The sequence below is a fragment of the Periophthalmus magnuspinnatus genome, chromosome 5 (genome assembly GCF_009829125.3).
Source record: "Periophthalmus magnuspinnatus isolate fPerMag1 chromosome 5, fPerMag1.2.pri, whole genome shotgun sequence".
NCBI lineage: Eukaryota > Metazoa > Chordata > Actinopteri > Gobiiformes > Gobiidae > Periophthalmus > Periophthalmus magnuspinnatus.
The window spans coordinates 19,878,462-19,905,977 of record NC_047130.1 but is presented as its reverse complement, the minus strand read 5'-3'; the positions used below and the strand labels follow the sequence as shown (position 1 = coordinate 19,905,977).

The following is a 27,516-nucleotide window of genomic DNA, read 5'->3' as shown; positions in this document are numbered from 1 at the left end:
TTATTTATCATAAGAATAAAAACCTTTTTAATTGGTTTATGTGCAAAATACATAATTTTATACAATACCAGACAAAGCTGTTACATCATAGAGACAAATTGTCATCTGGAAAGTTACATTGTGCACCTTTAAAGAAAATTGTTGTCTTAAAGTTTATTTTTCCAATCAGATTTTTAACATTTATTATATTTTTAAGTCTGTGGATGTTGGTCTATCTGAAATACTGAAATACTGAACATTACTTGTGTCATGCTGTGTCATACTGGCTAAGTTAAACTATTTTGAGCCTCTTCTTGAGCATCATTTGTCATAAAATAACGCACTTGTCTACATTTTTAGCTGCAGACTCCCCACTTCTCTATTATTGTTCCCAGCATTTTGTGTCTTTTATGTCTGTGGTGAGCAGGGGGCAGGACGGAGGGAGGGGTTTAAAGTTGTGGGCAAATAGAAAAGTCTTCGCTGGACACACAGACCTCTCTTATGTTGCCAAGTGCAGCAGTGGTCAGGCTAATTTAGTGGAAGAGAGAGAGAGAGAGAGAGAGAAAGAGAGGAGGAGAGGAAAAGAGAGAGAGGGAGGGCAAGCCACTGACACCAAGAAAGAAACATACAAGCCGGAATAGGAACTTATGAAGAGGAACATTCGGATACTGGCTGGATATCAAACTCGTGTGGGTATTTCTGCGGGCCGATTTTAATTTCACTTGGATACAGCATGTTGTCCTTGGGATAGGTAGGGATTATTTGGTAAGAATCATGATTTTTGTATTTCACACTGTCACATTTGTTTTGGTCTTCATGTAGACTTGGTTTGGTCCTGTTGTAGTCTTGGAGTCAGTATCCCTGTACCCTCGACTTAGACTTCATTTGTTTTGATCCATGAGGGAAATTACTTGGACAAGTAATTGAAAAAAACAAAATGCGATAGTAATAATATTTAAATAATTGTGGTATGAATTTGTTTTAAAAAAAAAACAAAAACAAAAAACAGAAGCTAGAAATAAAAAATATTGCTACCAGTTATAGTTTTATATAGCACTTTTCTATCTTCAAGTTACTTTACATCAAGGAACCCATTCACACACACACATTCATACAACAGTGTACACATACACTGGGGGTGAGGAGGGTTAAGCATTTTGCCCAAGGACACAACAACAAGAGCATTCATCTGTGGGAGTTGGAATCGCACCACCAACCTGTGGGTCTGTAGATCTGACCGCTCAACCAAAAGATGTTTATGTCAAGAGTGAGATTTGAACCAGCAACCTTTGGATCAGTGGACAAACGCTCTACAAACCTATTGTAATCAGAAGAGAAATTAATGAATGTCAGACCTCATGAATATTTGTGCATTGTGAGAAGGTTCATTATAATGTGATATTCCTGATCATTTTTTTTGTTGTTTCAGACCAAGGTTTAGTTTGTTTTGATATGTTCCTCAGAGTAGCGCTGTTCCTCAGAGTGGTCACGTGCTGCCTCTGAGTAAGACCACTAGTGAGCAGTCGAAAGTGTCAGGTATGAAAACAAACTGAACCTTGATCTGAAAAAAGAACCTATTAAAATAAAATATCAGAAAACCAGATGAGCCTTATTGGACCAGGATATAGTCAAGTGAATAAGCAATTAGAACAGTTTAGTGCTTATCTTGGTACTGGATTAATAAAATATCATAGAATTTACCCCAGAACTATGAGATTTTTCAAGCCATTGTATCTCATAATTTCACGAGTATTTTGATTTAAGTAAACCCTCTGATTCATACTATATCGCCATTATCTCTGTTGTCAATTATGGGAGAATGCTTGTGTATTCAGCTAGGAATGACAACTATTTTAAGTCGGAATTGGCGATTTTTTTCTCAGACAAGAGCGTTTATTTACCTCCCTTTATATGTTTCACATCCTGTAGTGGTGTAGTGATGGTGTATTGATGGTGTAGTGATGGTGTAGTGATGGTGCAGTGATGGTGTAGTGATGGTGTAGTGATGGTGCAGTGATGGTGTAGTGATGGTGCAGTGATGGTGCAGTGATGGTGTAGTGATGGTGCAGTGATGGTGTAGTGATGGTGCAGTGATGGTGCAGTGATGGTGCAGTGATGGTGCAGTGATGGTGTAGTGATGGTGTAGTGATGGTGCAGTGATGGTGCAGTGATGGTGTAGTGATGGTGTAGTGATGGTGCAGTGATGGTGTAGTGATGGTGTAGTGATGGTGTAGTGATGGTGTAGTGATGGTGCAGTGATGGTGTAGTGATGGTGTAGTGATGGTGTAGTGATGGTGCAGTGATGGTGCAGTGATGGTGCAGTGATGGTGCAGTGATGGTGCAGTGATGGTGTAGTGATGGTGTAGTGATGGTGCAGTGATGGTGCAGTGATGGTGTAGTGATGGTGTAGTGATGGTGTAGTGATGGTGTAGTGATGGTGCAGTGATGGTGTAGTGATGGTGTAGTGATGGTGCAGTGATGGTGTAGTGATGGTGCAGTGATGGTGCAGTGATGGTGTAGTGATGGTGTAGTGATGGTGTAGTGATGGTGTAGTGATGGTGTAGTGATGGTGCAGTGATGGTGCAGTGATGGTGCTGTAAGGCTGCATTACCTGATTTTGCCAGACAGTAGGAGAAGCTTACGTCCCCTACTGTCTGACACCTTCCCCAGGACTGCATCCAATGTGTGTGATAAGATGTAGGCTCCCTCGTCACGGTTCATGCTCCTTTTCAAGATCCACAAACAAGATAAATAGTAATAAGGGAGCGTATACTTTATCACACACATGGCATGCAGTCCTGCAGAAGGTGTCAGACAGTAGGGGGCGTGAGCGTAAAGCAGCCTGCGTCACTATGTCATCATGTAATGCTTCTGTTGCAGGAACTGAAATATGTAAAACAGATAAACACAAGCCTGAACCTTTAACGGAGAACTATTTCATTTCATTTAACTTGGTGGTACTTTCATTGAACTTTGTTGTTGTGTCATGGAGCAAAACACCCCCATCTATTATAAATATTGAGACGTTGCACCAATTGTGATGAGATACAGATTTTTCTTGACATGTTTTTGGATATAGAGTAGAAAGTAGAAAACTCCGATCACTCACAAAAACAAAATCCTTTCAGTTTACTACTACTACTATTACTACTACATTACTACTAAAAAGCAAGTGCCAAGTTGTTCTCCAAAAATGATGTCTTCTGTCTATATGATCTGCACAGTATATGGGTCTAACCAGGCTATAAACACTTTAAAGGTTCACTTTGTAACTTTCTTGTTGGAAATTTTCTACTATTAATCTCATCCAGCCTGCATCTATTTAGTTACAGTTGTTACTATGGATCATACTTGTACGGCTGAAGGATTACACAGACACATTATACCTGTTCTTACTGCTCCAAAATACCTTAAAAAATACGTATTCTATCTGTGAGTTACTGTGACACCTCTCCACAGATCTGACCTGTAACTAGGCCTGGCGTTGTCACATGCTTTTCTCCATAGACATAGATAAGTTTAATGCTAGTTTAATTTTCTGTGGAACTTTCTAGGCAAAGTAATACATCTTCACAGGGACAATGTCCAACTGCTCTTACTGGAAATTAGCTTCAAATCACAGCCCCCGTATGTCCCTGGATTACCGGCATAGGAAGTTCATTCAGCGTTATGAAAATGGCCGAAAAAAAAGAGGAACGGTGTCATGGTGGGGAGGGTTGATGATTGGGCTTTTTATTTTGGCTTTTGTGAAATTTGAGTGTGTTTTAAATAAGAAGAAACCTGTCTGTTTGATGCACTGTTTCATATAAGTGAGAAACATGGCACCTACCCAACGCATGCATGGTATGTGCTACAAACTAAAGATAATGAAGATATGATGCTATTTTTAAGAAACAGATACTTAAAAAGCACATTTGCACACTGATTTTTCTCAGATATTGCCATAGAAAGAACCCAATATATACCATATCGATTTAATTGTTTTATCCAACTGCATCACTGTCTATTTAAAAAAATTCACCCAAACTATGTCATTTTATTGCTTTATATTTTGCAAATTTTATGCTGATTAAATTATGATCTTGTTTTTAACTGTTTTGAAATGCGATACATTGCTGGAGTAAATATCGACTATAAACGACAATATGAAAAACTGTTATGCCACTGACATGAAAACCCTGAAGCAGAATTTCCCCCAAAAAACTCATCTATATGTACAGTATTTTTAATGAACATGAGCTGCTATAAGTAAATGAAACACTGAATGTGTCACAGAAGTTATTTATTCAACAGCTACAGCTCAAATCTTCAGAAAAGTTTAAAAAAAAAAAAAACCTTCCTCTTCAGTTCCTTTGCTTAAATCTCTAACCAGCCAGTGTAATTTTGAACCATTTTGAATGTAAGAACTTCATATTGTTTTTGTCTCTTCCTCATACTCCTCCTCCTCTTCCTCTCCAGTGATTTCAGTGGACCGTCCTGGACCCATGATGTAGTCAGCAGCTCAGGCTCCGCCCCCTCTGCTCCATTTGTGTCATATTCTCTCACAGGTAACACACGTCTATCACGCACACAGCTCGCATCGTTCTATTTATTTCTCTGTAGGATTGTGGCTTGTGACAGTTGGCTGGAGGACACTTTCCGCTATAAATCACATTTCTGTTACACTAAAATGAAATTAATATTGAAACCTTTTTATTTGTTTTTAATAAGAACATTGGAAATTGAACAGAGGCCTGTCTTGATAATCACTATAGAGACTTATCGGTCAATATTTGAAAGCTGGAACAAAATTTTTTGGGTCTCAGAATTTATCTTGTGTACGTTTTCTTTGCAGTAGTGGGGAGCCATAGAATGTATATATATAAATGGACATAGCTAACCTGCTAGCCACAACGTTCCAAATGGGAAGTGAGCATGAGTGCACTTCCGGCTCCATCGCCTCCATGACTGCTGCCGTCAGCCTTGTTATTTTGGTCTTAAAATGTTCGTATTAACCCGCTCTACATGATGTTCATATTTTTTATTTTGCTATTTTGTCTGTACATCAAGATATGAACATTAGTCGCAGACAAAACAGGTGCCTTCTTTCCCCGAGTTCGCTCCCGCCAGCGTTGGCAACAAGTTTGATTGACAGTGTTGCTAAGCGCTTGCTCCCTGCTAAACCAGTGGTACGGGCGGGAAGGGGCAATACCATCAACAGCTTCACTTTGGATTGGCTCTTTGGTTGCTATGATACTCATGCTCAGAATTCCAAATGTGGAACTCAGCTGCAAATTTGTCATTATAACTGCTCTAGCCTCCATGAGCTTCATTTGACTGGAGCCGAACGCTATGGGCGACGTCACACTCACTTAGTCGACTTCTTTATACAGTTGCCTGATTTGTCTGTTATTAATATTCATATTCATCTTGATTTACAGACACAATAGTGAAAAGAAACATACCAGGATCATGTAGAGCAGGTTAATACGAACATTTTAAGACCAAAATGACAAGGCTCACAGCAGCAGTTATAGAGAGAGGAGTGACAGTTTTTCAATAGAAAGTGAACTGGAGCTGGAGTGGATGGAAGTGCACCCATGCTCACTTCCTATTTGGAACGCGGCGACTAGCACGTTAGCTATGTCCATTTATATATACAGTCATGATCGTGACCTAATATTTTTGTTTATATATTTTTCCTTCTTTTTCTGTAAGACTTGCTAAACTAAATCAAAATTCTCAAGGAATTTTCAAGTATTATCTTAGTCACGTTTGACAGTTGCATAGATCAGTTATTATTATCATATTTAGAGTGTTCTTGAAATATGTGAAATAATTTCGCACTTTAACTTGGTTGTTAAGTTTGATTATTGTTACGTTGAGAACTGTTTTGTTTTGAGTTGCCAAATCATTTATTTAGGAAAAATGTTGAAACGCATGATTTGTTATGGTCTTCCGGTTTCCCTGATTTCCACATGAACCGTTTGGGTGTGAGGAGGATACAGCTGCTTGTGTGAGAGCAAAGAGGAACGAGCCATACTTGAAATGCCAGCAATATTACATAACAGGCTAACTTTACCCCACAACCAACTCTGCTGTAAGAAAATCCCATAATGATTTAATGGCTGATTATGTCAGTTATGCACAATGAGACAATTTGGATGGGTAAGTGTACTCATGTTTGCATTGTGTGGTGAACGGGCTGTTCCTGAAAAGAAGACGAGATGTGAGAGCGGGAGTTATTTTAGTCAGAGCCGATAAGATCTTGCAGAAAGGCCAAGCCGCTGCATAGTGACTGAGACAGAGGTTGGTGGGTGCAGACTATGGAAAGTATGAAATTATAAATATCGGGATATGATTTTGTAAGTTATAGTTTTGATTATAGTTAAATATGTGTGTAACTCTTCTGGGCACCTGCTGGTCTCCTTGGGGATGTTATTACTTTGCTTGTCTTTATGGAGATGCTATACTGTAGAACATTACAAGCAAAGTTACAGGTAAGGTCTGTGTAGAGGTGATCCAGCTCACACTAAATGTCCATTCCCACACACCCCTTTTCCTCGCCCACTGCTCTGAACTGACTTCAGTGTGAAAATTCCAGTCCTGCTCAAACACACAGGGTTAAAAAAATGTTGTGTTGCCAATGACATTTTTCACTGTACATGAAACGCTTCTGCTTGATACAGCGAAATGCAACTGTGAAAATCAATTCTGCTATTTGTGACTTAAAGGAACCGTATGTAAGCTTTACATTTTAAATTCCATAAACGTGACTGTCTGCCTCCCCAGATACAAGGTCAAACACAGCTCTAATGTTTATTTAGTCTTAATTACTAAAACATTAGACATGATGGCCACGTTGTTTATGTTGTAATTTCTTAAGATGATTCTCCAAGCAGAAAGCGGAATGAGTCTCACGCGATTCTTTTATTTGGGTTGCCATTTTTAAAGCTGAAGTCCAGTCAGTTTAAACCTAAAATGCCTCTCTCTGATCTGAATCGTCACACTAAACCCCAGCTCCTGCCGATAACCATGACTCATTGCTAATGTAGCCTTTGCAGCTCAGTGGAGGTTGTGAACTTTCACCTGAAAATCTGCATATGTGTCCTCTATCTCCAGGTTTCGGCACTGGCACAGGTTCTGTTGTGATTATAACCTTTCTTTTAAAACTATTGTTCATTTAATGCACTTGTTTACATTATTATAAGTCATTTCAGACCAGTTCTGCTTATAATGCTAATATTGAACAAAATGTAAACATAAAAAATGATGATAATGAGGATCTACGTATGTGATTTTAACTACTAAAAAAAAAGATAAAGCCTTATATATCTTCTATAATCAAACGACTTTAGCTTCCATCTTCACAGCAGGCTCTCCTCTGTTGTCAGCTATGTCCTGTTTGTGTTGTCCCCCAGTTGGCACACCTCCTCACACTTTTAGCTCGGTGGTTTAAAGGCCTCTCAGTCACGTCTAAAAATAATCACAGCAACAAATTAACAGCGTGTTTCTCCGTCCCGGCGCCAGCTACGCTTCACTGGAGAATGCAGTCGCTGGAGGAGTCAATACGGGCACGGCTAATGCTGTTACGATATCATCTCTAAAGTGTCATGGCCTTCTGCTTATTTCTTCTGGTTCCTCTGGATTGTCGACACAGACGGGGCAGAATAAACTACTATTGTTGTATTATTTTAACTGATTCTGTTTTCATACCTGAGAGTTTCAACTGCTCGCTCATGCTCTTCCTCAAAGTGGTCACGTGATGTTGTTGTGGTGTGTCCAGGTCAGCTCATTTAAACAGGTTCCAGTCAAATGAAGCTCATCGAGGCGAGCAGTTATGGGCTGAATTAGGAGCCGAGTTCCATATTAGGATTTCCGACCACGAGTATCATAGCAACCAAAGAGCGAAGCTGTTGAAGGTAACACCTCTTCCTGCCCGCACCTCTGGTTTAGCAGGGAGTGGGTGCTTAGCAACTCTGTCCATCGAACCTGTTACTAACGCAAGTGGAAGTAACCTCAGGGAAAGTCTGTTATTAATGTTCAAATCCTGAATTACAGACACAATAGCGAAAAAAAAAAACCAGGATCATGACCTACCCATGAAGGCAGGGCGATAAACCGGGACGAGGGGGTGTTTTTACTCTCACACACCTGGGATAATGTTATGAAAAAGTTGAACAACATCACGTGACCACTCTGAGGAATACGCTAGTGCGCAGTCCAAACTGTCAGGTATGAAAACAAATTAAACCAAGGCCTGAGAAAAGAATCACTTAAAATAAATTAACGGAAGACCAGATGAACCTCCTTGGGCTGTTATTGTTGCAAATGGAAGGGCATCTGGTATAATGCCTATGCCAAGTGAGAGTGATATGCAAGAAATTAATTGTGATGGTGACTGGACTAGTGGGATTGAAGTAATACTAGAATGCAGTAATGGCGTTATTGGAAGCTGTAGTAGTCGCAGTGAAACATACAGTTGTTTTCTACTATTAGTACTTCATTCTACTAAGTAAAGTACCTGGGAGTGGTAAGGTGGCATACTAGTTAGCAAGTGTGCCCACAGCAAGAAGGTCCCTACATTCAATTGGACCAAGAGGCACTTTTCAGGTTGGGGTTTGCACGTTCTTCCCGTGTCTGTAGAGATTCCTAAACAGTCTACACAAAGGTTAAGATCTAGTTATACTCACCCTTTGTACAGTTAAACATCTCGACTGCAGCCTTTTCGTGACTAATCGGTGTCACAATCCGCTGGCGACCTTTGCCCTCTCTTCCTCCTCTCTTCCTCCTCCTCTTCCTCCCACTGCAGTCTTTGAAGACATTTGTGACATCACCGCGGCGATGCACAATACCCGTCTGTATGCTGGCCCCACGTCACTCCGGTACGCTGCAGAGAAGGGCCTGTCCGCTAGCACTGTGTCACCCTCCGAGCAGGAACAGGAAGTGATGTCGTGAGGCTGGTGATGTCATCTGGTCGGTGGTTGTCTACTAGCGCCTGTTATTTGCTAATTTGAGGTTTTCCAGCCTTCAGTTGTGCTGTATACTCATCAAAAACGTACCTGGAGTTCTGTTTTGTTTCAAACATGCATTGTTTTCGTTATTGCCTATATTCTACTGGTGGTGGTCGGAGATTGGCAGCCTTGTTTTCACCAGTCTACCCCAGGGCAGCTGTGACTTCTAGGGATGTAATATAATAAATACAAATACAAATAAATCAATACAACCCTCACAAAACTATATATGTATGTGCTTCTATACGCACTTGTTACTACTCCAACGGGTTAATTATTGCAGATACACGAAGAAAACAGCCTAACTCTGCTCTACTCATGGGTTTCAGTAACACAAATTAGGACTGTTACCATAGCAATTAACAATTTAATACTGCTCAAATTTCCACACGCAGCTATCTGACTTTGACGCAATTGCAACTATATTTAGCCCTCTCCTTTTCCTTTTATGCTCAGAAATAAAACATGAATTGTAATTTTAGACGTTAACTTAATCAAGTGTTCAAAATAGTTTATAATGTAGAAAATGGATTTATCATTTTATTTAACCAGGAAAGTCCCACTGAAATTTGGTATCTCGTTTCTAAGGGAACACATAACCTCCTTGATTTGTCTTGTTTTAACATAATGAAGCATTTCTTTGAGGGTGGGGCTAAAAGTGGAGGAATCAAGGAGCTGAGGAGGCGAGTTTTGAGAAATGGGACACGGCCTGTTTGAGTGTGTGTGTCAGAGTGTAGTCACAGAAAGAGGATATAGAGAGAGGAGCTTTTTGTAAGTGACAAGGAACAACGTCACCAGCGGAGCAGAGGGGGGTCTTCCTACATGTGTCGCAACAAAACGAGAACTCAGTATTTCTTAATAGTCAAGGGTTTAAACGGCAAACTCTGCTTTTGGAGTCTTGTAAATTAGGGAGGGGAATCGCAGGGTCCCTCAACGATTTGATATGATACAAGATACATGACTCACGATACAATAACAAGGAGGAGCGACGGTTTTTCAATGTAGAGTGAATTGAAGCCAGAGTCGATGGAGATGATACATCCATTTTAATAATCAAAACAGTGAATATATCAGATGTTCTGGTGTTTATTTAGAGGAAGGAAACAGACTTGTAGCACGGTTGTTTTTTTAAAATGTTTCCTTAAGCGATCGAGTCTTAAAACAGGTTTCTCAAATATTACCTAAGAGGCTTCTAAACATGGATCGCGTGCATTGACAGTCGTATGTACATGGAAAACACAGACATAAAGGGATTACATCACAAGGCACTTCTGCACGATACTCACCTTGTTCCAGAAGTGGCCGTTGGGCGCCGCTATGGTCATTCGGGTTGCATTATTTTTGCAGCAAATAAGTTCTATAGAGATTACAGAGCTGTTTTAAAGCCTCCCAGAGAGTGAGGGCAGTGTTGACTTGTTAGTGCACGTACACCTGCCACGAGAAAAAAATTTGAAGTTCGATATATTGCTAAAGTAAATATAGATGATAAACGATAATATTGAAACAAATTTATGCCACTGACACAATAACCCGAGAGCAGATTTAAACCACAGAAACTATTCTAAATCTACAATATTGTTAAAAAAAAATATATGAGCTGCATTAAATAAACAGCAGAATGAAACACTTAAGTTGTTAGTTTGCATCTGTAATGAGTCATAGAAGTTTTTAATTCAACGTTTTATGGTTTAAATCTTATTATAAAGTAAAAAAATAACAAAAATGTCCCAGTAGTGCAAAGAAATTGTAAACAGGATAAATATTGACGCCAACAAAATATTGTTCCACATTGTTTTACACAAATTAGCATACATTACATCAGATTTTAGCGGCAAAACTTTTCTCAAATTATCCATTGAAATGAATGGGATTCCCGTTTAACCGGAAGTGCGACCATAAAGAAGTAATAGCATTTAATTTTACTCAAGTGGGTGGGGCCAAATAAGGTCAACACGGCAAATCCTCCAAATAACAGATGGGTTCCAGGTGCTGTATATGGGCCCTCTGCTCCTGAAAACCCAAACTGCACCTACAAGACTACACCAGCAGGGGGAGTTCATGCAAAAACAACTATTTATGCAGGAAAAAAGAATGAGGAATGACTTTATCGTTGAGTATATGAATGGTGACACAACATCCTTTGGGGCTGGATATGGTTGGGCTTTTTCTATGCAGTAGTGAGGAGATTTTTGCCATTTTTATGTGATACGATAGATTTGAGCTCTAGAAGGTAGAATAAGTAACTGCTATGGTTACGTATCCGTTCATTCTTCTATTTTTGTTGCAGCTCAGGCTTTTTAATGATACTGTCTGTTTAAAAAATGATGTGTCCTTGGGCGTTTTGAAATGAAATCTATTATTATTGTTATTAAATGACTTGTCGACTGAGGCGCATTGACGCGATTGACTGAGTAAACGACTGCAGCCTACAGTTAGACTGACGGCCTCATGGCTGGTGGAGTTGTTGTGTTGCAGATGAGGACTGATGCTGGAATGTCTGTTGTATGTGCAGATCTTTGGGGGGGGGGGTCCGAGACACAAAGCCCTCAGTGTCTCTAACTCTCCCTCTCTCTGTCACTGTCACTCTGTCTCTCTTTCTCTCTGTCACTGTCTTTCTCTGTCATTCTCACTCTTTCATTTTTTCTCTTTTTGTCTCTCTCTCTTTCCCTTCCCCTCTCTTTTGCACTGTATCTCCCTCTTTCTCTTTGTTTTTCTCCCTCCCTCTCTTTCTCTCTGTCGCTCTCTCTCTCTCCCCTCTCTCCCTCTTTCTCTCTGTCCCTCCGTCTCTGGTACTCTCGCTCTTTCTGTCAGTCTCCCCCGCTTCTTTTTGCCACTCGCTCTCCCCCCTCTCTCACTCTTTCTCTCTCTCTCCCTCCCTCCAAATGACTCTCTTTCTCCCCCGCTCTCTCCCTCTTCCTCTTTGTCTTTCTCTCTCTATCCCTCCCTCCCTCTCTTTTGCTTTCTCTTGCCCTCTCTCCCTCTTTGTCTTTCTCCCTCCCTCTCTCTTCCTCTTTGTCACTCTCTCCCCTTTCTTCCTTTTTCTCTCTGCCACTCTCTCCCCTCTTTTTCTTTGTCACTGTCTCTTTTTTCTTCCTTCCTTTCTTTTTCTTTCCCTTTGTCTCTCTTTCTCTCTGTTGCTCCCCCCCTCCATCTTTCTCTCTCTCCTTCTTTCTGTCTCTCTGTTTCTCTCTGTGTGGAGCTGAGCTGTGTCCCGGTACAACAGCTCCCAGTGCATGTCCAATGGGGCATCATGTCTTATTGTACCCCCCACACAAAGAACGCTTCTCCTCTGCCTCTAACTCTCCCTCCCTTTTTCTCTCTGTCGCTCTTTGCCGCTCTCTCTCTAACTCTCTCTCATACGCTCTCATCCCTCTCTCTCTCTCTCTCGCTCTTTCTCTCCCCATTTTTCTGTCTTTCTCTCTCTTTGTCTGCTTCTCTCTTTTATGCTCTCTCCTCTCTCTCCTCCCTCTCTCTCGCTTTCTTTTTCCCTCTTTTCTCACCCTCTCTGTTCCCTCTCTCTCATCCCTCTCTCTCTTTCTCTCCCCTTTTCTCTCTCTTTCGCCCTCTTTCTCTGCTTCTCTCTTACTCTCCTCTTTTTTTGTCTTGTCTTTTTTCTCTCATTCTCACCTTCCCTGTTCAGTCTCTTTTATCCCTCTCTCTCGCTGTTTCTCTCTGCTTTTTTCTCTCTTTCACCCTATTTCCTTGCTTCTCTCACTTACGCTCTCTCCTCTCTCTGTCCCCTCCCTCTCTCTTTCTCTCCTCTTTTTTGCCCTGTCTTTTTTCTCTCATTCTCACCCTCTCAGTTCCCTCTCTCTCGTCCCTCTCTCCCCTCCCTGTCTCTTTTTCTCTCCCCTTTTTCTCACTTTGTCACCCTCTCTGTCCCCTCTCTCTCCCTCTTTCTTGATGTCACTTTCTCTCTCTCCATCTCTCTTTCTCTCTCCTCATGGACCAATGTTTATAAAGGAGGCCAATGGCACGATTTGATTGGCTGAAAAGGGTCACATGATTGATTGTTTAATAATGAAGTGAGTTGATCCCAAAATTAGACGTCTCTTGCAGTTCTTTTCCTGTTAAACAACTACTGCCAAGTACTGTACTTCAATTTCCTCTTGCAGTACTTTCATTTGAGTACAGAGACAAAATACAACACACAAAAGCATTGATACTGAACTTGAGCTCACTTGAGTTGAAAATGCCATTCTATTGTCTAAAAATGTTTGAAAATCATTAATGGGATATTGTGCTGGTTAATGATTATTGTGTTTTTGACTCTTTAAATTGATTCCAAAGAAATAAACATCAGCACTGAGTATACTATTTCCTTAGTATGGAGTTTGAGTTTGAAATTGTAGTTTATTTCTTTGTGTATCTTTATTTGTACAGCCCAATGAGAGCACACAGACTCTTTTTCATGATCGAAACTGTTAAAATACAGAACAATACAAAACAAAAAAACTGAAAATTGTGCATAAGTCCAATTAAAACGTTAGAAACAGGAACAGGTGTGATTATAAATGTTTATCACTGCATGCCCATATTAAAGTGCATTAGTGGCACCAGTATATCCAGTTTTGCTTGTTTTTGAAATATATTCCATTTTTAGAAAGCAAAAAATGATGAGTAAAACTTGTATACATGGATTAAATTAGCACACTGGTTGTCTCTGTGTTTTCACAAAATCACTTTAGGTTACTATGAATGAAAAGCTCTTTATAAATAAAGTTTGATTTGATTTGACAGTAGTAACAGCTGTAGTAGTGGCAGTAGTAGCAGTAGTATATATAGGCTAACATTTTTGAATTGTTTAAACAGGTAAGTAGTGGTTTAATTTAGTTTAAAGAGCAATAAGAGTTAATGTTGTTAGTTTAAATCTCATGTAATTGATACTTTTAACTATTAAAACTTTGTGGCTTTGTTTTAGGCGTCTTATGGGAAATTGAACCCACTGCTTCTTGCAACACTTTACCAGTTAAACGATTGTTGAGTTTTGTACTTCCATTTCCTCTTGCAGTGTTTTCATGTAAGCACAGAGCTTTTGCATCTACTGAAAGACAAAATACAACGTACAGAACTGTAAACTGTTTAAGATGATTAGTTTTGTTTTTTAAGAGAAACGCTGGGTACTGTTTCATTTTTTTTTTTTTTTTTTTTTTTTATACCAGTACATTTCTATTCGATACCGGTTCCTGAACGGTTCCTTATTCAGTGCCTGTGTTGTTTTTTTTGTGTAAATTAGTGGCCAGTAATATTTTTGAACCCTTGAATAATGTTATTACTATGTTATGTCATATTTTAAAACGTAGTACTAGGCTGGCGCTGCTTCTGATTGGTCATTTTTTACAGTCAATCTCTGTTTTAGCCAATCACTGTCTCTAATTCCTCGCTTTGGTCTTGTTTACTTCCCAAAACAAAGGAAAAACATTGCAGCTCCTCTGAATGAGACGAGAGAGTCACAGTAAATCAACAACAGTAACTGTAACGGCCTTACAGCAGAGGAAAGAGTTATTAGTTAGATTATTCATTACTGGTAATTACTTACTTATTCCCAACACAGTTTACTACACCGCATTTACTTGGGAATTACGCTTTTGCCAGGGCATTGTAGTTTAGTTTATGTCTGTTTGGCTTCACCTGTGGATACAAATTGCAGTTGTTTCTTCATCTCTTCTGTTTTACCAGCGCTTGGGACACATATAGACCTATGTTAAACTTAAAGCTGTTTGTGTCATTGATTTGTGCTAATTCACTTGGACATTTACGACCAAGGAACCGAAAGTTGGCACTGAATGAACTGTGTTTTTCGGTACCAGCACTTACTGAACCTTTGCAGTCAGTTTTTTAACTCGGGACCTTTTGTTTTTCGGTGCCCAGCCCTATTTAAGAGATAGTGCGTGGTCATAGTGAAAGAGGAAGTGTTCAGAGGGACTCCCCAGATCAGTGTAAACAGGTGAAGGGTGTTCCCCATCTCAAACAGCACATGACAGACACATGACTGAAGATGGGGTGGACACAGACGACACAATATGCAAAATATAAGATTCATTTCTATACATAAAACCACTTATTGACAATGAGATGTGTTTGGGCTGCACTGTTTTGGAAAATTCTAAATCTAATTCTGATTAAAAGTTTGTATTGTTCAGGATTTTCATGTTTAAAGACGTATGTACTGTTAGTATTATTACTACTATTTTTACTATTACTATTATTATTTTTAATGCAGGAACACACGCCCCTGACCTCATCTGTAGAGTGTAGTAAATGTTAGTTTTTAACACGTGGACACAAATCAGGACTAAACTTGGACTAAACCAGAACTTGCACATAGCACCATCGTCACTTTACTCAGTTCCAGATGTTCTTAGATCCTTTTTCCTCTTTGTTAATAATATTTTTCCTCTATGTTCCTCTCTGCAGCCTCTTGTATCTCTCGGGCTGGACGGTGGTGCTCTGACCTCGGCTCGCCCTCCCCTGCCGCCCCGGGCCCCAGCCATGGCCTCTCGCATTGGGCTGCGCATGCAGGTGAGACCCCCGGGCTTTACCCCCTCTGCTTAGGCCTGCAACATTAATCGCAATCAAATTCAAAATGGACACAATTAGTAAATCGTAAATGGATGTAAATTTGAAGTACTAATAATAATCAATTCCTCCACATACAACAAAAATATCCTGTCTTAGTTGATATCTGTACAAATATGTTCAAAAAATTTTTCCATTTCTTCCTTATGTCTTTGTTTCTTTCTATTTGTCAGGGACCATGTACAAAGTCATTAATCTTACAAAAGAAAAGATGATTTGTACCCGATTTAGCTACTGCTGCTTTCCATGTGCAGTCCCTGGGCAGTAAACGCACATTAAAATACACATTTCATTACAATTACATTAGTAAGTTACATTACCATCAGTTCATTATTAACATTTGCAGTTAAATACAATAAAATGTCCCCTTGTCCAATACATGATGTTTCCTACAGTCCAAAACAATATAAAAAAATCATTATGTGCAGGTTTTTACAGTGAAACAGAACAGTACAAATGTCCATGGAGATGTCATTTCATTGCCTAAAATGTTCCACACTATGACAACACTCATCCATCTTACATTTATTCAAGTACTACAGGTGTTTTTATGTACAAGCTCAGAGCCAGAGCCACTTAACCTCCTCGATGTCTCACACTAACCCAGTCTTACTATGTTCGAACATGGAAAGCCCTTATAGTGTGATGTCCAGTGTGAGTGCAAACGAACGTCGGAGGAGGTGGGCCATGTACACGCACACGCACAACTTATGTTTACAAGCCTTGTGTCAGAGTCTAGTTCATTTGTGCTGTTCTGTTTCACTGTAAAAACCTGCACATAATGATTTTTTATATTGTTTTGGACAGTAGGAAACATACTGTATTGAACATGGGGACATTGTGTTGTATTTTACTACTAATGTTAATGATGAACTAATAATGTAATTGTAATGAAATATGTATTTTAATGTGTGTTCACTGCCCAGGGACTGCAGAGGAAAAGCAGCAGTAGCTAAATCTGGTACAAATCATCTTTTCTTTTGTAAGATTAATGGATTTATACATCCTTGACAAATAAAGGATAAAGAACTTTACTCATCAGAGGAAAATAGTGAATAAGCTCCAATCCACAAAGGTTTTAATCCTCTGGTCTCCTGCCCCATACTGTTTTTAAATCCATTAACACACAGAGGAGCGTATCACAGCAGGACTCATATCTGCTTCACTATTTAAGAGATATTTCATGCCACTGGACTTATTTTCTCTGTTAAAGCGACAGTACTTCTGCGTGACATGTAAACAAACAGAACAGTGCAGGTGTTAGTGCAGAATCCTCCGCACGGTTCAAAAGGCCTAGTGTGAGTGCGGACCTTCATTTCTCTGCCTGTTATTGAATCTTGCTGTATTTATAGTAGTGTTAATAGTAGTACAATTAAAGTATTTTTTGTTGTTTGTGTTCAGCTGATGCGGGACCAGCTGCAGCAGGAGGAGCAGCGCGAGCGACAGCAGCAGAACGCAGCTCTGCATTTTATGAACAGAACCTCAGCTCCTCCGCCCACCCCCGCCATCAGCACCCCCCAACACTACCAGAGTATGCAAGTGCCAGCCGAAGTACTCAAGGTAACTACTACTATTACTACAACACCAGCCATTAGTGCCCCCCCAACACTACCAGAGTATGCAAGTGCCAGCCGAAGTACTAAAGGTAACTACTACTACTACTGCTGCTGCTACTACTACTACTACAACACCAGCCATTAGTGCCCCCCAACACTACCAGAGTATGCAAGTGTCAGCTGGAGTACTCAAGGTTACTACTATTACTACTACACCAGCCATCAGGGCCTCGCAACACTGCCAGAGTATGAATGTGCCAGCTGTAGTACTCGAGGTAACTGTTACTACTGCTGCTACTATTATTACTACTTCTACTACACCAGCCATTAGCACCTCCCAACACTACCAGAGTATGCAAGTGCCAGCTGAAGTACTCAAGGTAACTACTACTGCTACTGCTACCACTACAGTACTACAGCAGCTATTAGCACTCTTTTTTGAGTCCTACACTTCAGTTTGATATGGCTCTTACTGTAACTGATCGGGGCCTATCGGGACCTTCAAAAGAATACTCCAAGCTGATTTGTCACAACATGCACTGAGTTCCTTTCCCAACACTGACCCCGACACTGAGCCCAGGAGACTGAGGTGACTTTAGGATAGAAAATGTAGTTCGCTTTGCCAGGAGTTTACCATTAGATAAGTACATGATCATACGGTGCATTCTACTGTCTACAGACTGAAGAAGCTGCAGACATGTTTTTATACACGTTTTGGATACACATTTTGGATACACGTTTTTGGATACACGTTTTTGGCCTTAGACACGGGGAGGAAGACAAGTGGACGAGCAGTGCAGTAGATAAGACTTTTGAATTGACATGTTTGAGTTGTTTGAGTGATGTCTTGGACGGAGCAGATAAGGGAGGACGTAATTCCACACATGCCAAAGTCTGTGTCACCGTGGCTGTGCGTGTGCTCCTGATATCTGAACATCTGGACAGTTACTTTTACCTGAGGTCGTTCTGTCTTGTCATCAGAATTCTGTAGAGTTACATCACTTTGTTTACATGCACTCGTAACCTGACAACGCTGTCAAAATGTTAAGTCAGCTCATTTCATTGGTTTCTTGTTGTATGGTGCCATTTTGAGGACCACTGAAAAGATATTATATTTTATTTTGAATTGTTAGCAAAAACTCCATAGTGTCACAATTGGACAGGAAGTGGTGACGCTAACAGTGAGGTTGCCGAGCGCTGTTGTGCCCACAGCCAATTTGTGGTTGAGAATCATTGAAAAGATACTATATTTTGTTTTGAATCGTTAATCGCTATGGAAAGTGTTCAAAATTCTGGCCATGGATATAACTGGTCAAGCTATTCTTTATTTTTAGTTCAGTTGATTTGCCATTTGCTGTATAAAAACACACAGTCCTGTTTCATTCTACAAAAGTGTGTTTGCTGAAAATACTGTAAAGAAACATTATGTAAAAGTTAGGTCAGAAATATTAACCTCATAGAGATACAAATGAACAGGAAGTGACGATTGTGCACAGAGCCAATGGCAATGCTGATTTACAATTTTATTTATTTATTAATCCCAAAATGCAAGTTAAGACACAGGGACACCTTTTTTAAAACCTTTAGAACACAGGCTACATATCATACCTCTAAGACAGGCATGCCCAAACTGTGGCCCGGGGACTAAATGTGGCCCTCAAACCAATTTTTCTTGGTCCTCAAACTTCCAGGTGAATTGGCCCATATTATGTTTAACAGTACTTTTTACTGTACATTTCTGAAAATTGACTTTAACAAGCCCATATCAAATATTTAATGTGCCCTAATGAGGATGTGAGCATGAATAAAGGTCTAGTGGTTCAGTCTAACTTGTAATAATAACACAGATTTGACGTATTCACTGTATTGGCGACCAGTCTATGGCCCTCAATCGGCCCTCAGCTTTGTCTGTGTTTTTATATGTGGCCCTTAATGAGAAAAGTTTGGACACCCCTGCTCTAAGAAATCAATATTCTTAGTAATAGCTTTTATCATACCACATTTTCTCTCATTCTAACTTTACAAATCTCCAAAATAACAACTTTTTGTATTATTCATTTAGTTTATATCTTTATGCAAAATATAAACCTGTTTAAGTAACAGCAGATTAAATCTAGTTCCTTACTTGTGCATGTGTTGTTAGCGTAGCCTCCAGTGTGTTTACTTTGTAGTTGCAGATAAGTAGCTTCTGTCCATCACGGCTTTAATACCTCTCATTCCTCTGTCATTGTTCTTCTGTCGCCTTCATCTGCACTGACAGGACTCTGATACCCAAATACTATGTTTACACAGAGGACTATTTGCATTTGCAGGATGAGTGTGAAATCATGTTAGTTTATTTATGCTGTCAGTCTCCGCAAATAGAGACACTGATCTCTGACAGGGTTGGTCTGGTCCAGAATATAGAGAGCATGGTTTCGTTATATCTGTAGGACTATTTATTTATGTACGTAGTCACATTTTGTTCAAGATATGTCTGCTCGTATGTTGCCTGGGATCCAGAATACACACTTCTTCGATACTTTACAAAGATGTGAGTCTGGACACTGGTGAATCTCCCCGTTTTCAAATGGCTGTGATTGACAGGTGGATTAGCCAATCAGGGACACACGTGGTCCAGGCAGCTGAAAAATTGATGCAAAATCAATGAGCGAAAGACTAAACTGTTAATCTGAGGTGAAATAAGTTTGATTTTATTTGTAAATGACCAATGAGGTGCTTCGTTTCATACGTGTCACTGAAAAAAATGGATTTGATTGCACAATCTTGCTTGAAACGCAACTGAGGAAATGGGGACCAGACCGAAAACACAGAGAAATATCATATCATCAATATATTTACCAGACCAGCTCACACGCCCTGACGGCTTCATAAACAAACTCGTGTACTAGTTTCTCAGATTTAAAAAAAATCTCTTTCACGTCATTTTGCATGGTATTACTCGAAAATGCACAAGGTAAAATGCAAAGCCGTTTGTCACCAGCAAAGGCAAAATAGCAAATGCCCTTAATATGTTGTTAAGATTCTCCCCCTGAGTCCCCCTGAATGCTACGTCAGCTCAGGCATTACTCACAACACCTTTCAACATCTGGCATCTCATACAGTTTACTCATATCAGTCTTAACCGCTGTAGCGCGTTTGCTAGATAAGAGATTGCATATTTGCATTTTGTCAAAGAAAGGCTAGTTTCAGTTGCAAATCAAGGTTTCTGTGAAAGATTGTGAGGTGTGAGAGATTTTGAGCTTGTATCAGTTTTAACCGTGTTATAAAATAGTTTCCTGGAATTGGATTTTGTTCCATTCGCACTTGTTCCATCCTGAGTCCTGTTTATGACGAGGTCTTCTCTGATCATGCAGCCGGAGGTGTAGTTTTTAGTAAAGTAAATGTGTGTAGATGTTATAAAATATACATTGACATGGTGACAAAAAACTGTTTTAAAAGCAAATTAAAATCACAAGAATGCATAGATAGATAGAGTAGATAAAGTAAAGCAGAGAGGGAAAGGAGAGAATGAAAGAGAGAGGAGCAAGATGAATCCAGAGAGGTGAAAGAAAGAGAGAGAGCAGTGAGAGAAACATGGAGACAGAGGAGAGAGGGATGGAGGGGTAAAGCAGAAAAGGAAAGAGGAGAGAATGAGAGAGAGAGGTGCGAGAGAGAGAAAGTAGACAGTAGAGAACACCGGGAGCACACACAGGGAGAGAAACAGACAGGGAGAGGAGAGAGGGAAAGAGGAGAGAAAAAGAGAGAGAGGTGCAAGAGAAATAAGAGAGTAGTGAAAGAGAGAGAACACAGGGAGTACACACAAAGAGAGAAACAGACAGAGAGAGGAGAGGGATATAGAGAGGGGGTAAAGCAGAGTCGGAAAGAGAAAGGAGTGAGATGAATCTAGAGAGGTGAGAGAGAAAGGAGAGAAGGGAAAGAACGAGGGGAGCACACACAAAGAGAGAAACAGAGGGAAGAGAGAGAAAGAAAGGAGAAGGAGTGAGAAAGACAGATAGAGAATGAGTTACAGGAGTGTGGTGAATTCAGAGAGAAAGAGAGAAAGTAGAGAATGTTAGAGAGCAGAGAAGCACACAGAGAGAGAAACAGAGAGAGGGGAGGGGTAAAGAGGAGAGAATTAGAGAGAAGAGAGAAAGAAAGGTAGAGGGAGGGCATCTGACACACAGAGACATTTCAGAACATGTCTGCAGAGGTCTAAACTACAGGGTTAGCTGCTTTAGACAGAATAAGACCCCCCCCCCCCCCCACACACACACACACACACCATTCAAATATAGCTTCTCAGTGGCGTTTGTGTATCAGTAAAGTTCTCAGCAGTAGATCTGGTCAGGTGGAGTCCACAGATTGTGTCAGAATACGACTACATTTGCCCTTTCCCTTATTACTACACCTCTGAAGCCCGTTGTTCCCAGTTGTTTTGCTTTAACAAACCCATCATGCGTGTAATAGTGCGGTGTGGTTGTGTATTTTGACCCTGCTCCTTCGTCCTTCGGTGAGGACACAGTCTTACCTCAGGAGCCCGGGTCTGCACAGCTGCTGTTCTGGGCACTTTAACAAGGATTTACTCATAGACACTGATATCTGCTTAGTGCTACTGTCTGCTGGCATATGTTGTGAGAGAATGTTCAGTAACTATGGGCCCCTGATTAGTGTCAGTGTGAAGTGCTGATTGACGTGTAGACGCAGTAAAACACTGTATAGTCAGTATGCAGCGGTGCAGTCGCTCTGATCTCAAAGAAAAACTGACTTATGACCTTTAACCGTAGTGTACACAGTGGCCTGCTCAAAACTGTGTATGTTTGTGTAATCCTATATTGTCCTGAATTTGGCACTCATTTCTGTTTTCTCCTGGCCCTAAAAAGTTTGAGAATCTGCTGCTTGCTTACGGTAAAATGTCACTATGAACTAGACTCATTTCTATTACTAAGACATTTTTATCAATATTACAATGACAAAAATGTTAATACTATACATATACAATGTTAACTTCACTCCACTCCTTCTCCCAGTGGCGTATTTGACTTTCACTGTACTTTAACACATTTGTCTCGTGTGTTGTAGGTGCAGACTCACCTGGAGAACCCCACGGATTACCACATCCGACAGTCTGTGAGACAACAGGTGAAGGAGTACCTGTCCACCACCTACGCCACCAAACAGGTAGGTTTTACTTTCACTTTCAGGCCCCAAAATGTTGTGCATTATCAGCTTCATCTATAAGTTTTTATTGATGGACAAAAGGAGGTGTTCAGACTGGCCTTGGGTTGGTTCTGGTCAGTGATGTCCACACTTTTTTTTCTTTTTTTAACCTCAATATTCTGCCTCAGCTCCTCTGAGTGTCGTAGTCTCACTCTTTGAAATCCCTCTGGTTCTGGCTATTTAGTCTTGATTGAGGCTTGGTCTAGTCCTGGTCTAGTCCTGGTCTAGTCCTGGTTTTGTCCTGGTTTTGTCCTGATTTAGTCCTGATTTAGTCCTGATTTAGTCCTGGTTTAGTCCTGGTTATGTTCTGGCTTATACATTGTTTTGTCCTTGTTAAGACCTGGTTTATATTTCATTTTGTACTGTTTAGCTCCTGGTTTAGTCCTGGTTTAGTCCCGGTTTAGTCCCGGTTTAGTCCTGGTCTAGTCCTGGTCTAGTCCTGGTCTAGTCCTGGTTTTGTCCTGATTTAGTCCTGATTTAGTCCTGATTTAGTCCTGATTTAGTCCTGATTTAGTCCTGGTTTTGTCCTGGTTTTGTCCTGGTTTTGTCCTGGTTTAGTCCCGGTTTAGTCCCGGTTTAGTCCCTGGTCTAGTTCTGGTTTAGTCCTGGTCTAGTCGTGGTCTAGTCGTGGTCTAGTCGTGGTCTAGTCGTGGTCTAGTCCTGGTCTAGTCGTGGTCTAGTCGTGGTCTAGTCGTGGTCTAGTCCTGGTCTAGTCCTGGTCTAGTCCTCGTTTAGTCCTCGTTTAGTCCCTGTTTTGTCCTGATTTAGTCCCAATTTAGTCCTGGTTTAGTCCTGGTTTAGTCTCATATATTCTAGGTTTATTTATTCCTTATTTATTGTGTTTCTTTTAACACTTTCTGATGTGTCTTGTCCTACAGACCATCCAGACAGTGACTGGGCCGGTTCCTCCCTCTCCTCCTCCTCCACCTCCTTCTCTGGGCCCCCCGGCAGGGTTAGCCCCTCACCCTGGTTCTTTGCACTCCTCCCACATGCACTCAGACCAGCTCCTATCGGGGAACAGCGCCCCCAACAGTCCCATGGCCATGCTCAACATCAGCTCCGGGCACGAAAAAGAGGTAGGGCACCGTGGGGCAGTAACACATGCATAAAATATTATTTGAATTGTTGTGTCAATATGTAATAATTTGTTTTGGTTCTCAAGACAATTATCATATTATGAGCCTCTCATTTGGGTTGCCAGTTTCAGTGCAACTGTCTCTTCAGGTTTTAGCAACTAGTGCTGTAGACTTTCATCGCTTTGTCGGCCAAATTGTGTATCTAGGTTATAAGGATGCATATAGGTCAACAGAAAGGAGAAGTTAGTGAGTCAGTTACCGAGTCAGCTGAAATTTTGGTATTTTTGGTACTTTTATGTAAAAAGGCAGATAAAATTCATGGTTCACAAGTTTGATCTGTGTTTTATATGAAAATATGTGTTTTCCAGATACTTTTCTGTATAAATAGTAGTTTTTGCATGAACTCCCCCTGCAGGTGTAGTCCTGTGAGCGCAGTTTGTGTCCGCTATAGTTTTGAGAGTTTTTGCCACGCCGCCTTTTTAGTTCGACTTTACTTATCAACATGTCTGTATCCAACCAAGAACACTTTTTTTTTTTTAACTGTAAGAATGCAGGACGCATACAGTTACTTTAACATCTAACTTTCCAAACCTTTTTACTTTATTTGTTTAAGTGGCTCATGTTATGCTTTTTTCTGATCTAATCTTGTTTCGTCATCACAAACAGACCTAGAGTTGTGTTTTGTTTTATTCTCACATGTTTAACACACAAACCCTGCATGTTTAGGCTCTGTTTAGTTCTTCTCTCCAACTAAAAACACTCCATTCCACCTTGTGATGTCATCATGTGGTAATACAGGAAGTGTTCCACTGTGTTTTTAAACTCAGTACACCTTCACTTGAATCATTTGGATAATTTCAACCCTGGAATTGCCAATCTCTACTGATCTAAAGGTAAAAGGAGCTGTTAACTACTACTGAAAACTACCACCTCATGACATCACAAGGTGGAACAGAGCATTTTGAGCTTCGGGGATGTTACAGATGTGATTAATAATAAAGTGTTACTCAAACATGTGTGAATGAAACAAAACACAACTTCAGGTCTGTTTTCGATGATGTAATAACATTATAACCTGACATGAAGCTCACAAGAGTCAAATGTATATAATATAGGACCTTTAATCGAAATCTTTACAAAATAAAAATAAATAAATAGCTCACAGGTGTGGCTGGTTTAGTGTTTGACATCCAGGTCAAGGCATTTTGCAGAATTTACAAGGTTGAAATTGAACAAATATGACTTTATATAGGACTCTATAAAATTGAGGAGATTAAATATTATCTGCAAAGTGTCATTCTCCTCACGCTTTATGAAAGCTTTGTAATGATCTGATGACTCTTTAGTTAGTAGAGTGTCACGTTTATTCACCAAAGTTTGTGTGTGGACTCTATGGGACAATAAAGCACTGGTTTTCATTGACTTTTAAATGGCCCATTACGCCTCTGCAGCTGTAATTACGGCTTAACAAGTGACAAGACAACACTGAACTGTAGACTTTGACCTGATTCCATCTATCTCAACTTTTTAACAATGTGGGGTCATGATAGGCTTCAAAACAGGAGAGACATTTTGCCAAAGTTGGAGAGCTGAATAACTTGTTTCTACTTGGTCAGTTTCAATATATTTAAAGGGTCAATGTTATGCTTTTTCTGATCTGTGTTCTAATGTTGTTTCCTCATCACAAACAGACCTGGAGTTGTGTTTTGTTTTGTTTACACATGTTTAACGCTCAAATCATGTGTATTTAGGATGAGTTCTTCTCTGTTCCACCTTGTGATGTCATTTGATGAAACAGGAAGTGCTCCACTGTGATTTTAAATTCTGTACACCTTCACTAGAATCATTTGGATTCAGTCCTGGAACTGCTAATGTCTACAGGACAAAAGGTAAAATGTGGCTGGTAACTTGAAAACTACCACTACATGACATCACAAGGTGGAACAGAGCATTTTGAGTTTAGGGGTTGCAGGCAGCTTAATAATCCATTGTTACTCAAACATGTGTGAATGAAACAAAACACAACTCCAGGTCTGTTTTTGATGAGGTAACTCCATTAAAACATGACTTAAAGCTCACAAGAGTCAATGTTGTGTAATATAGGACCTTTTAAAGAGCAATAAGTACTGAATAAGTAAAGTTGAATTTTAAATCACATTTGTTTTTGTTGTTTTTTGCCAGATGGAAAATGTCATTGACGTCATCGATGATATCATCAGCCTGCAGTCAAACTACGACGATATTCACTCCTACATCGACCCCATAATGCCCAACACAGTGAGTACAACTACTACAACATCATCACTGCATTATTATTGTGTTACTTTTGTCTTACTACTACTACTACTACATTCCATGGGCAGAGCTTATACTTTGTAACTCATGAACGATTATAGACCATTATAGAGGTTAATCTCAATCATAACATTTCGATTTTCAAACCATGAAACTGGGAAGTAGGGATTTGAAACTCTCTCAAACCTTTGACACAGCTGTAGTATTCACATGCATACACTGTCAGGCGAGTGCACAGCTTTATATCTGCTTTTTCAGACAGGTTATTGGTTATTTTTTGTCTGTTTGATAAGATTTAAGCCTTAAAAAGGTTGACTTAAGAAATTCTGTGACTCATTACAGATGCAAACTAAATACCAAAGTGTTGCATTCTGCTGTTTATTTATTGCAGCTCTTTTTTTTTTTTTTACAATATTGTAGATTTAGAAATGTTTCTGTGGTTTAAATCTGCTCTTGGGTTATTGTGTCAATGGCATAAATTAGTTTCAATAGTATTGTTTATCATCCATATTTACTTCAGCGATATATCAAACTTCAAATTTTGTTTTTGTGACTGGCCTTATGAAGTTGATGAAATTACTACTAGTTGTATGCAGACAGTTCACATCAATTTGATTTTGTCACAAACTAAGGCTTTTATAATATAATCTAGAAATATTTATTGCATTTGAGCAGAAATCATGTTTTGGACAAATTGAGTTTTGTGTCATTCTCTCTGATATCCAGACCCTGCTGCATCTGTAGGTGTCATTGGTTCTGTCTTCGGCCAATCAGAAAGAGTTTTACAGACAAAAAAAAACACAAACTAACCCAGTCATCTTAAACAGGTGACAATGCTATGAGGCTAACAAAATTAAATGTACTTATTTACAAGAATAATCAGGGACTCGAGCTAATTAAAGGTCCTATATTACGCAAAATTGATTCTTGTGAGTTTTTAGCCATGTTGTAATGTTGTTACCTCCTCAAAAACATGGCTGGAGTTGTGTTTTGTTTCATTCACACATGTTTGAGTAACACTTTATTATTAATCTGTAACTGTATCTGTAATCCCCAAAGCTCAAAATGCTCTGTTCCACCTTATGATGTCACGAAGTGGTAGTTTTCAAGTTAGCTGAAATGATCCAAATGATTCTAGTGAAGGTGCATGCAGTTTAAAAACACAGTGGGGCACTTCCTGTATTATCACTTGATGACATCACAAGGTGGAACAGAGTGTAATTACGCCGGATTTGTGTGTTAAACATGTGTGAATGAAACAAAACACAACTCCAGGTCTGTTTGTGATGAGAAAACAACATTATAACAAGATCAAATAGTGTAATATGTGCCCTTTAAGTTGCCTTTTCTATGGTACTCCCCAAAATATCTTTATTAGCTTTTATTCCCAAAAATGCTACCTCAAATCTTCAGCTATAATACTTTGTGTTCTAGCTTTTTTCCAAGTGTTTAATCTTTTTAGGAAGGAGCAAACCAAATTAAACGAGCTATAAGTCCAACACACAAAAAATCACTGCGTTTTAGACAAAAAAATTACAAATTAAACAGAGAAAAGTTAGCGTTCAACTTGTTAACAAGATATTTTAACACTCCGAGGCCAAGGCGGGGAGCGAGGGAGGAGAGAGGAGGAGGGAGGGAGGAGAGAAGAGGCAAAAACAGGGGTAAAGTTCAATTTGATTTAGTGGCTCTGAGAAGAAAGAGCGGAGCCACAGTGAGTTCTTAGCTACTCTGCTTGGACAGGGGTAGGCTGCATGTTAGGAGAGAGGAGATAGGAGCTAGGAGGCACGACAAGGAACCATAGAAGGATGAAGGATATGAATAAAACGTATGCGCTTGTGG

The 27,516-nt window shown here is 39.9% G+C and overlaps 1 protein-coding gene across 4 annotated transcripts in view; it reads left to right on the top strand.

The window, feature by feature from the left end:
* The first annotated feature begins 547 nt into the window (after window positions 1-547).
* Window positions 548-27,516, top strand: part of tfeb (transcription factor EB) — a 39,567-nt gene continuing 12,598 nt past the window's right edge. Inside the window, exons 1-7 of one of the 4 annotated variants that reach the window (XM_033967028.2) lie at window positions 548-668; window positions 4,438-4,526; window positions 15,390-15,494; window positions 16,953-17,111; window positions 22,169-22,267; window positions 23,185-23,382; window positions 25,564-25,659. In XM_033967028.2, the coding sequence (XP_033822919.1) occupies window positions 15,465-15,494; window positions 16,953-17,111; window positions 22,169-22,267; window positions 23,185-23,382; window positions 25,564-25,659 (582 nt within the window). In that variant the 5' untranslated portion in view covers window positions 548-668; window positions 4,438-4,526; window positions 15,390-15,464. Of the gene's footprint in view, window positions 669-4,437; window positions 4,527-15,389; window positions 15,495-16,952; window positions 17,112-17,430; window positions 17,488-22,168; window positions 22,268-23,184; window positions 23,383-25,563; window positions 25,660-27,516 lie in introns of those variants that run through there. The other 3 variants (XM_055222186.1, XM_055222187.1, XM_033967031.2) reach the window with 3 other exon arrangements.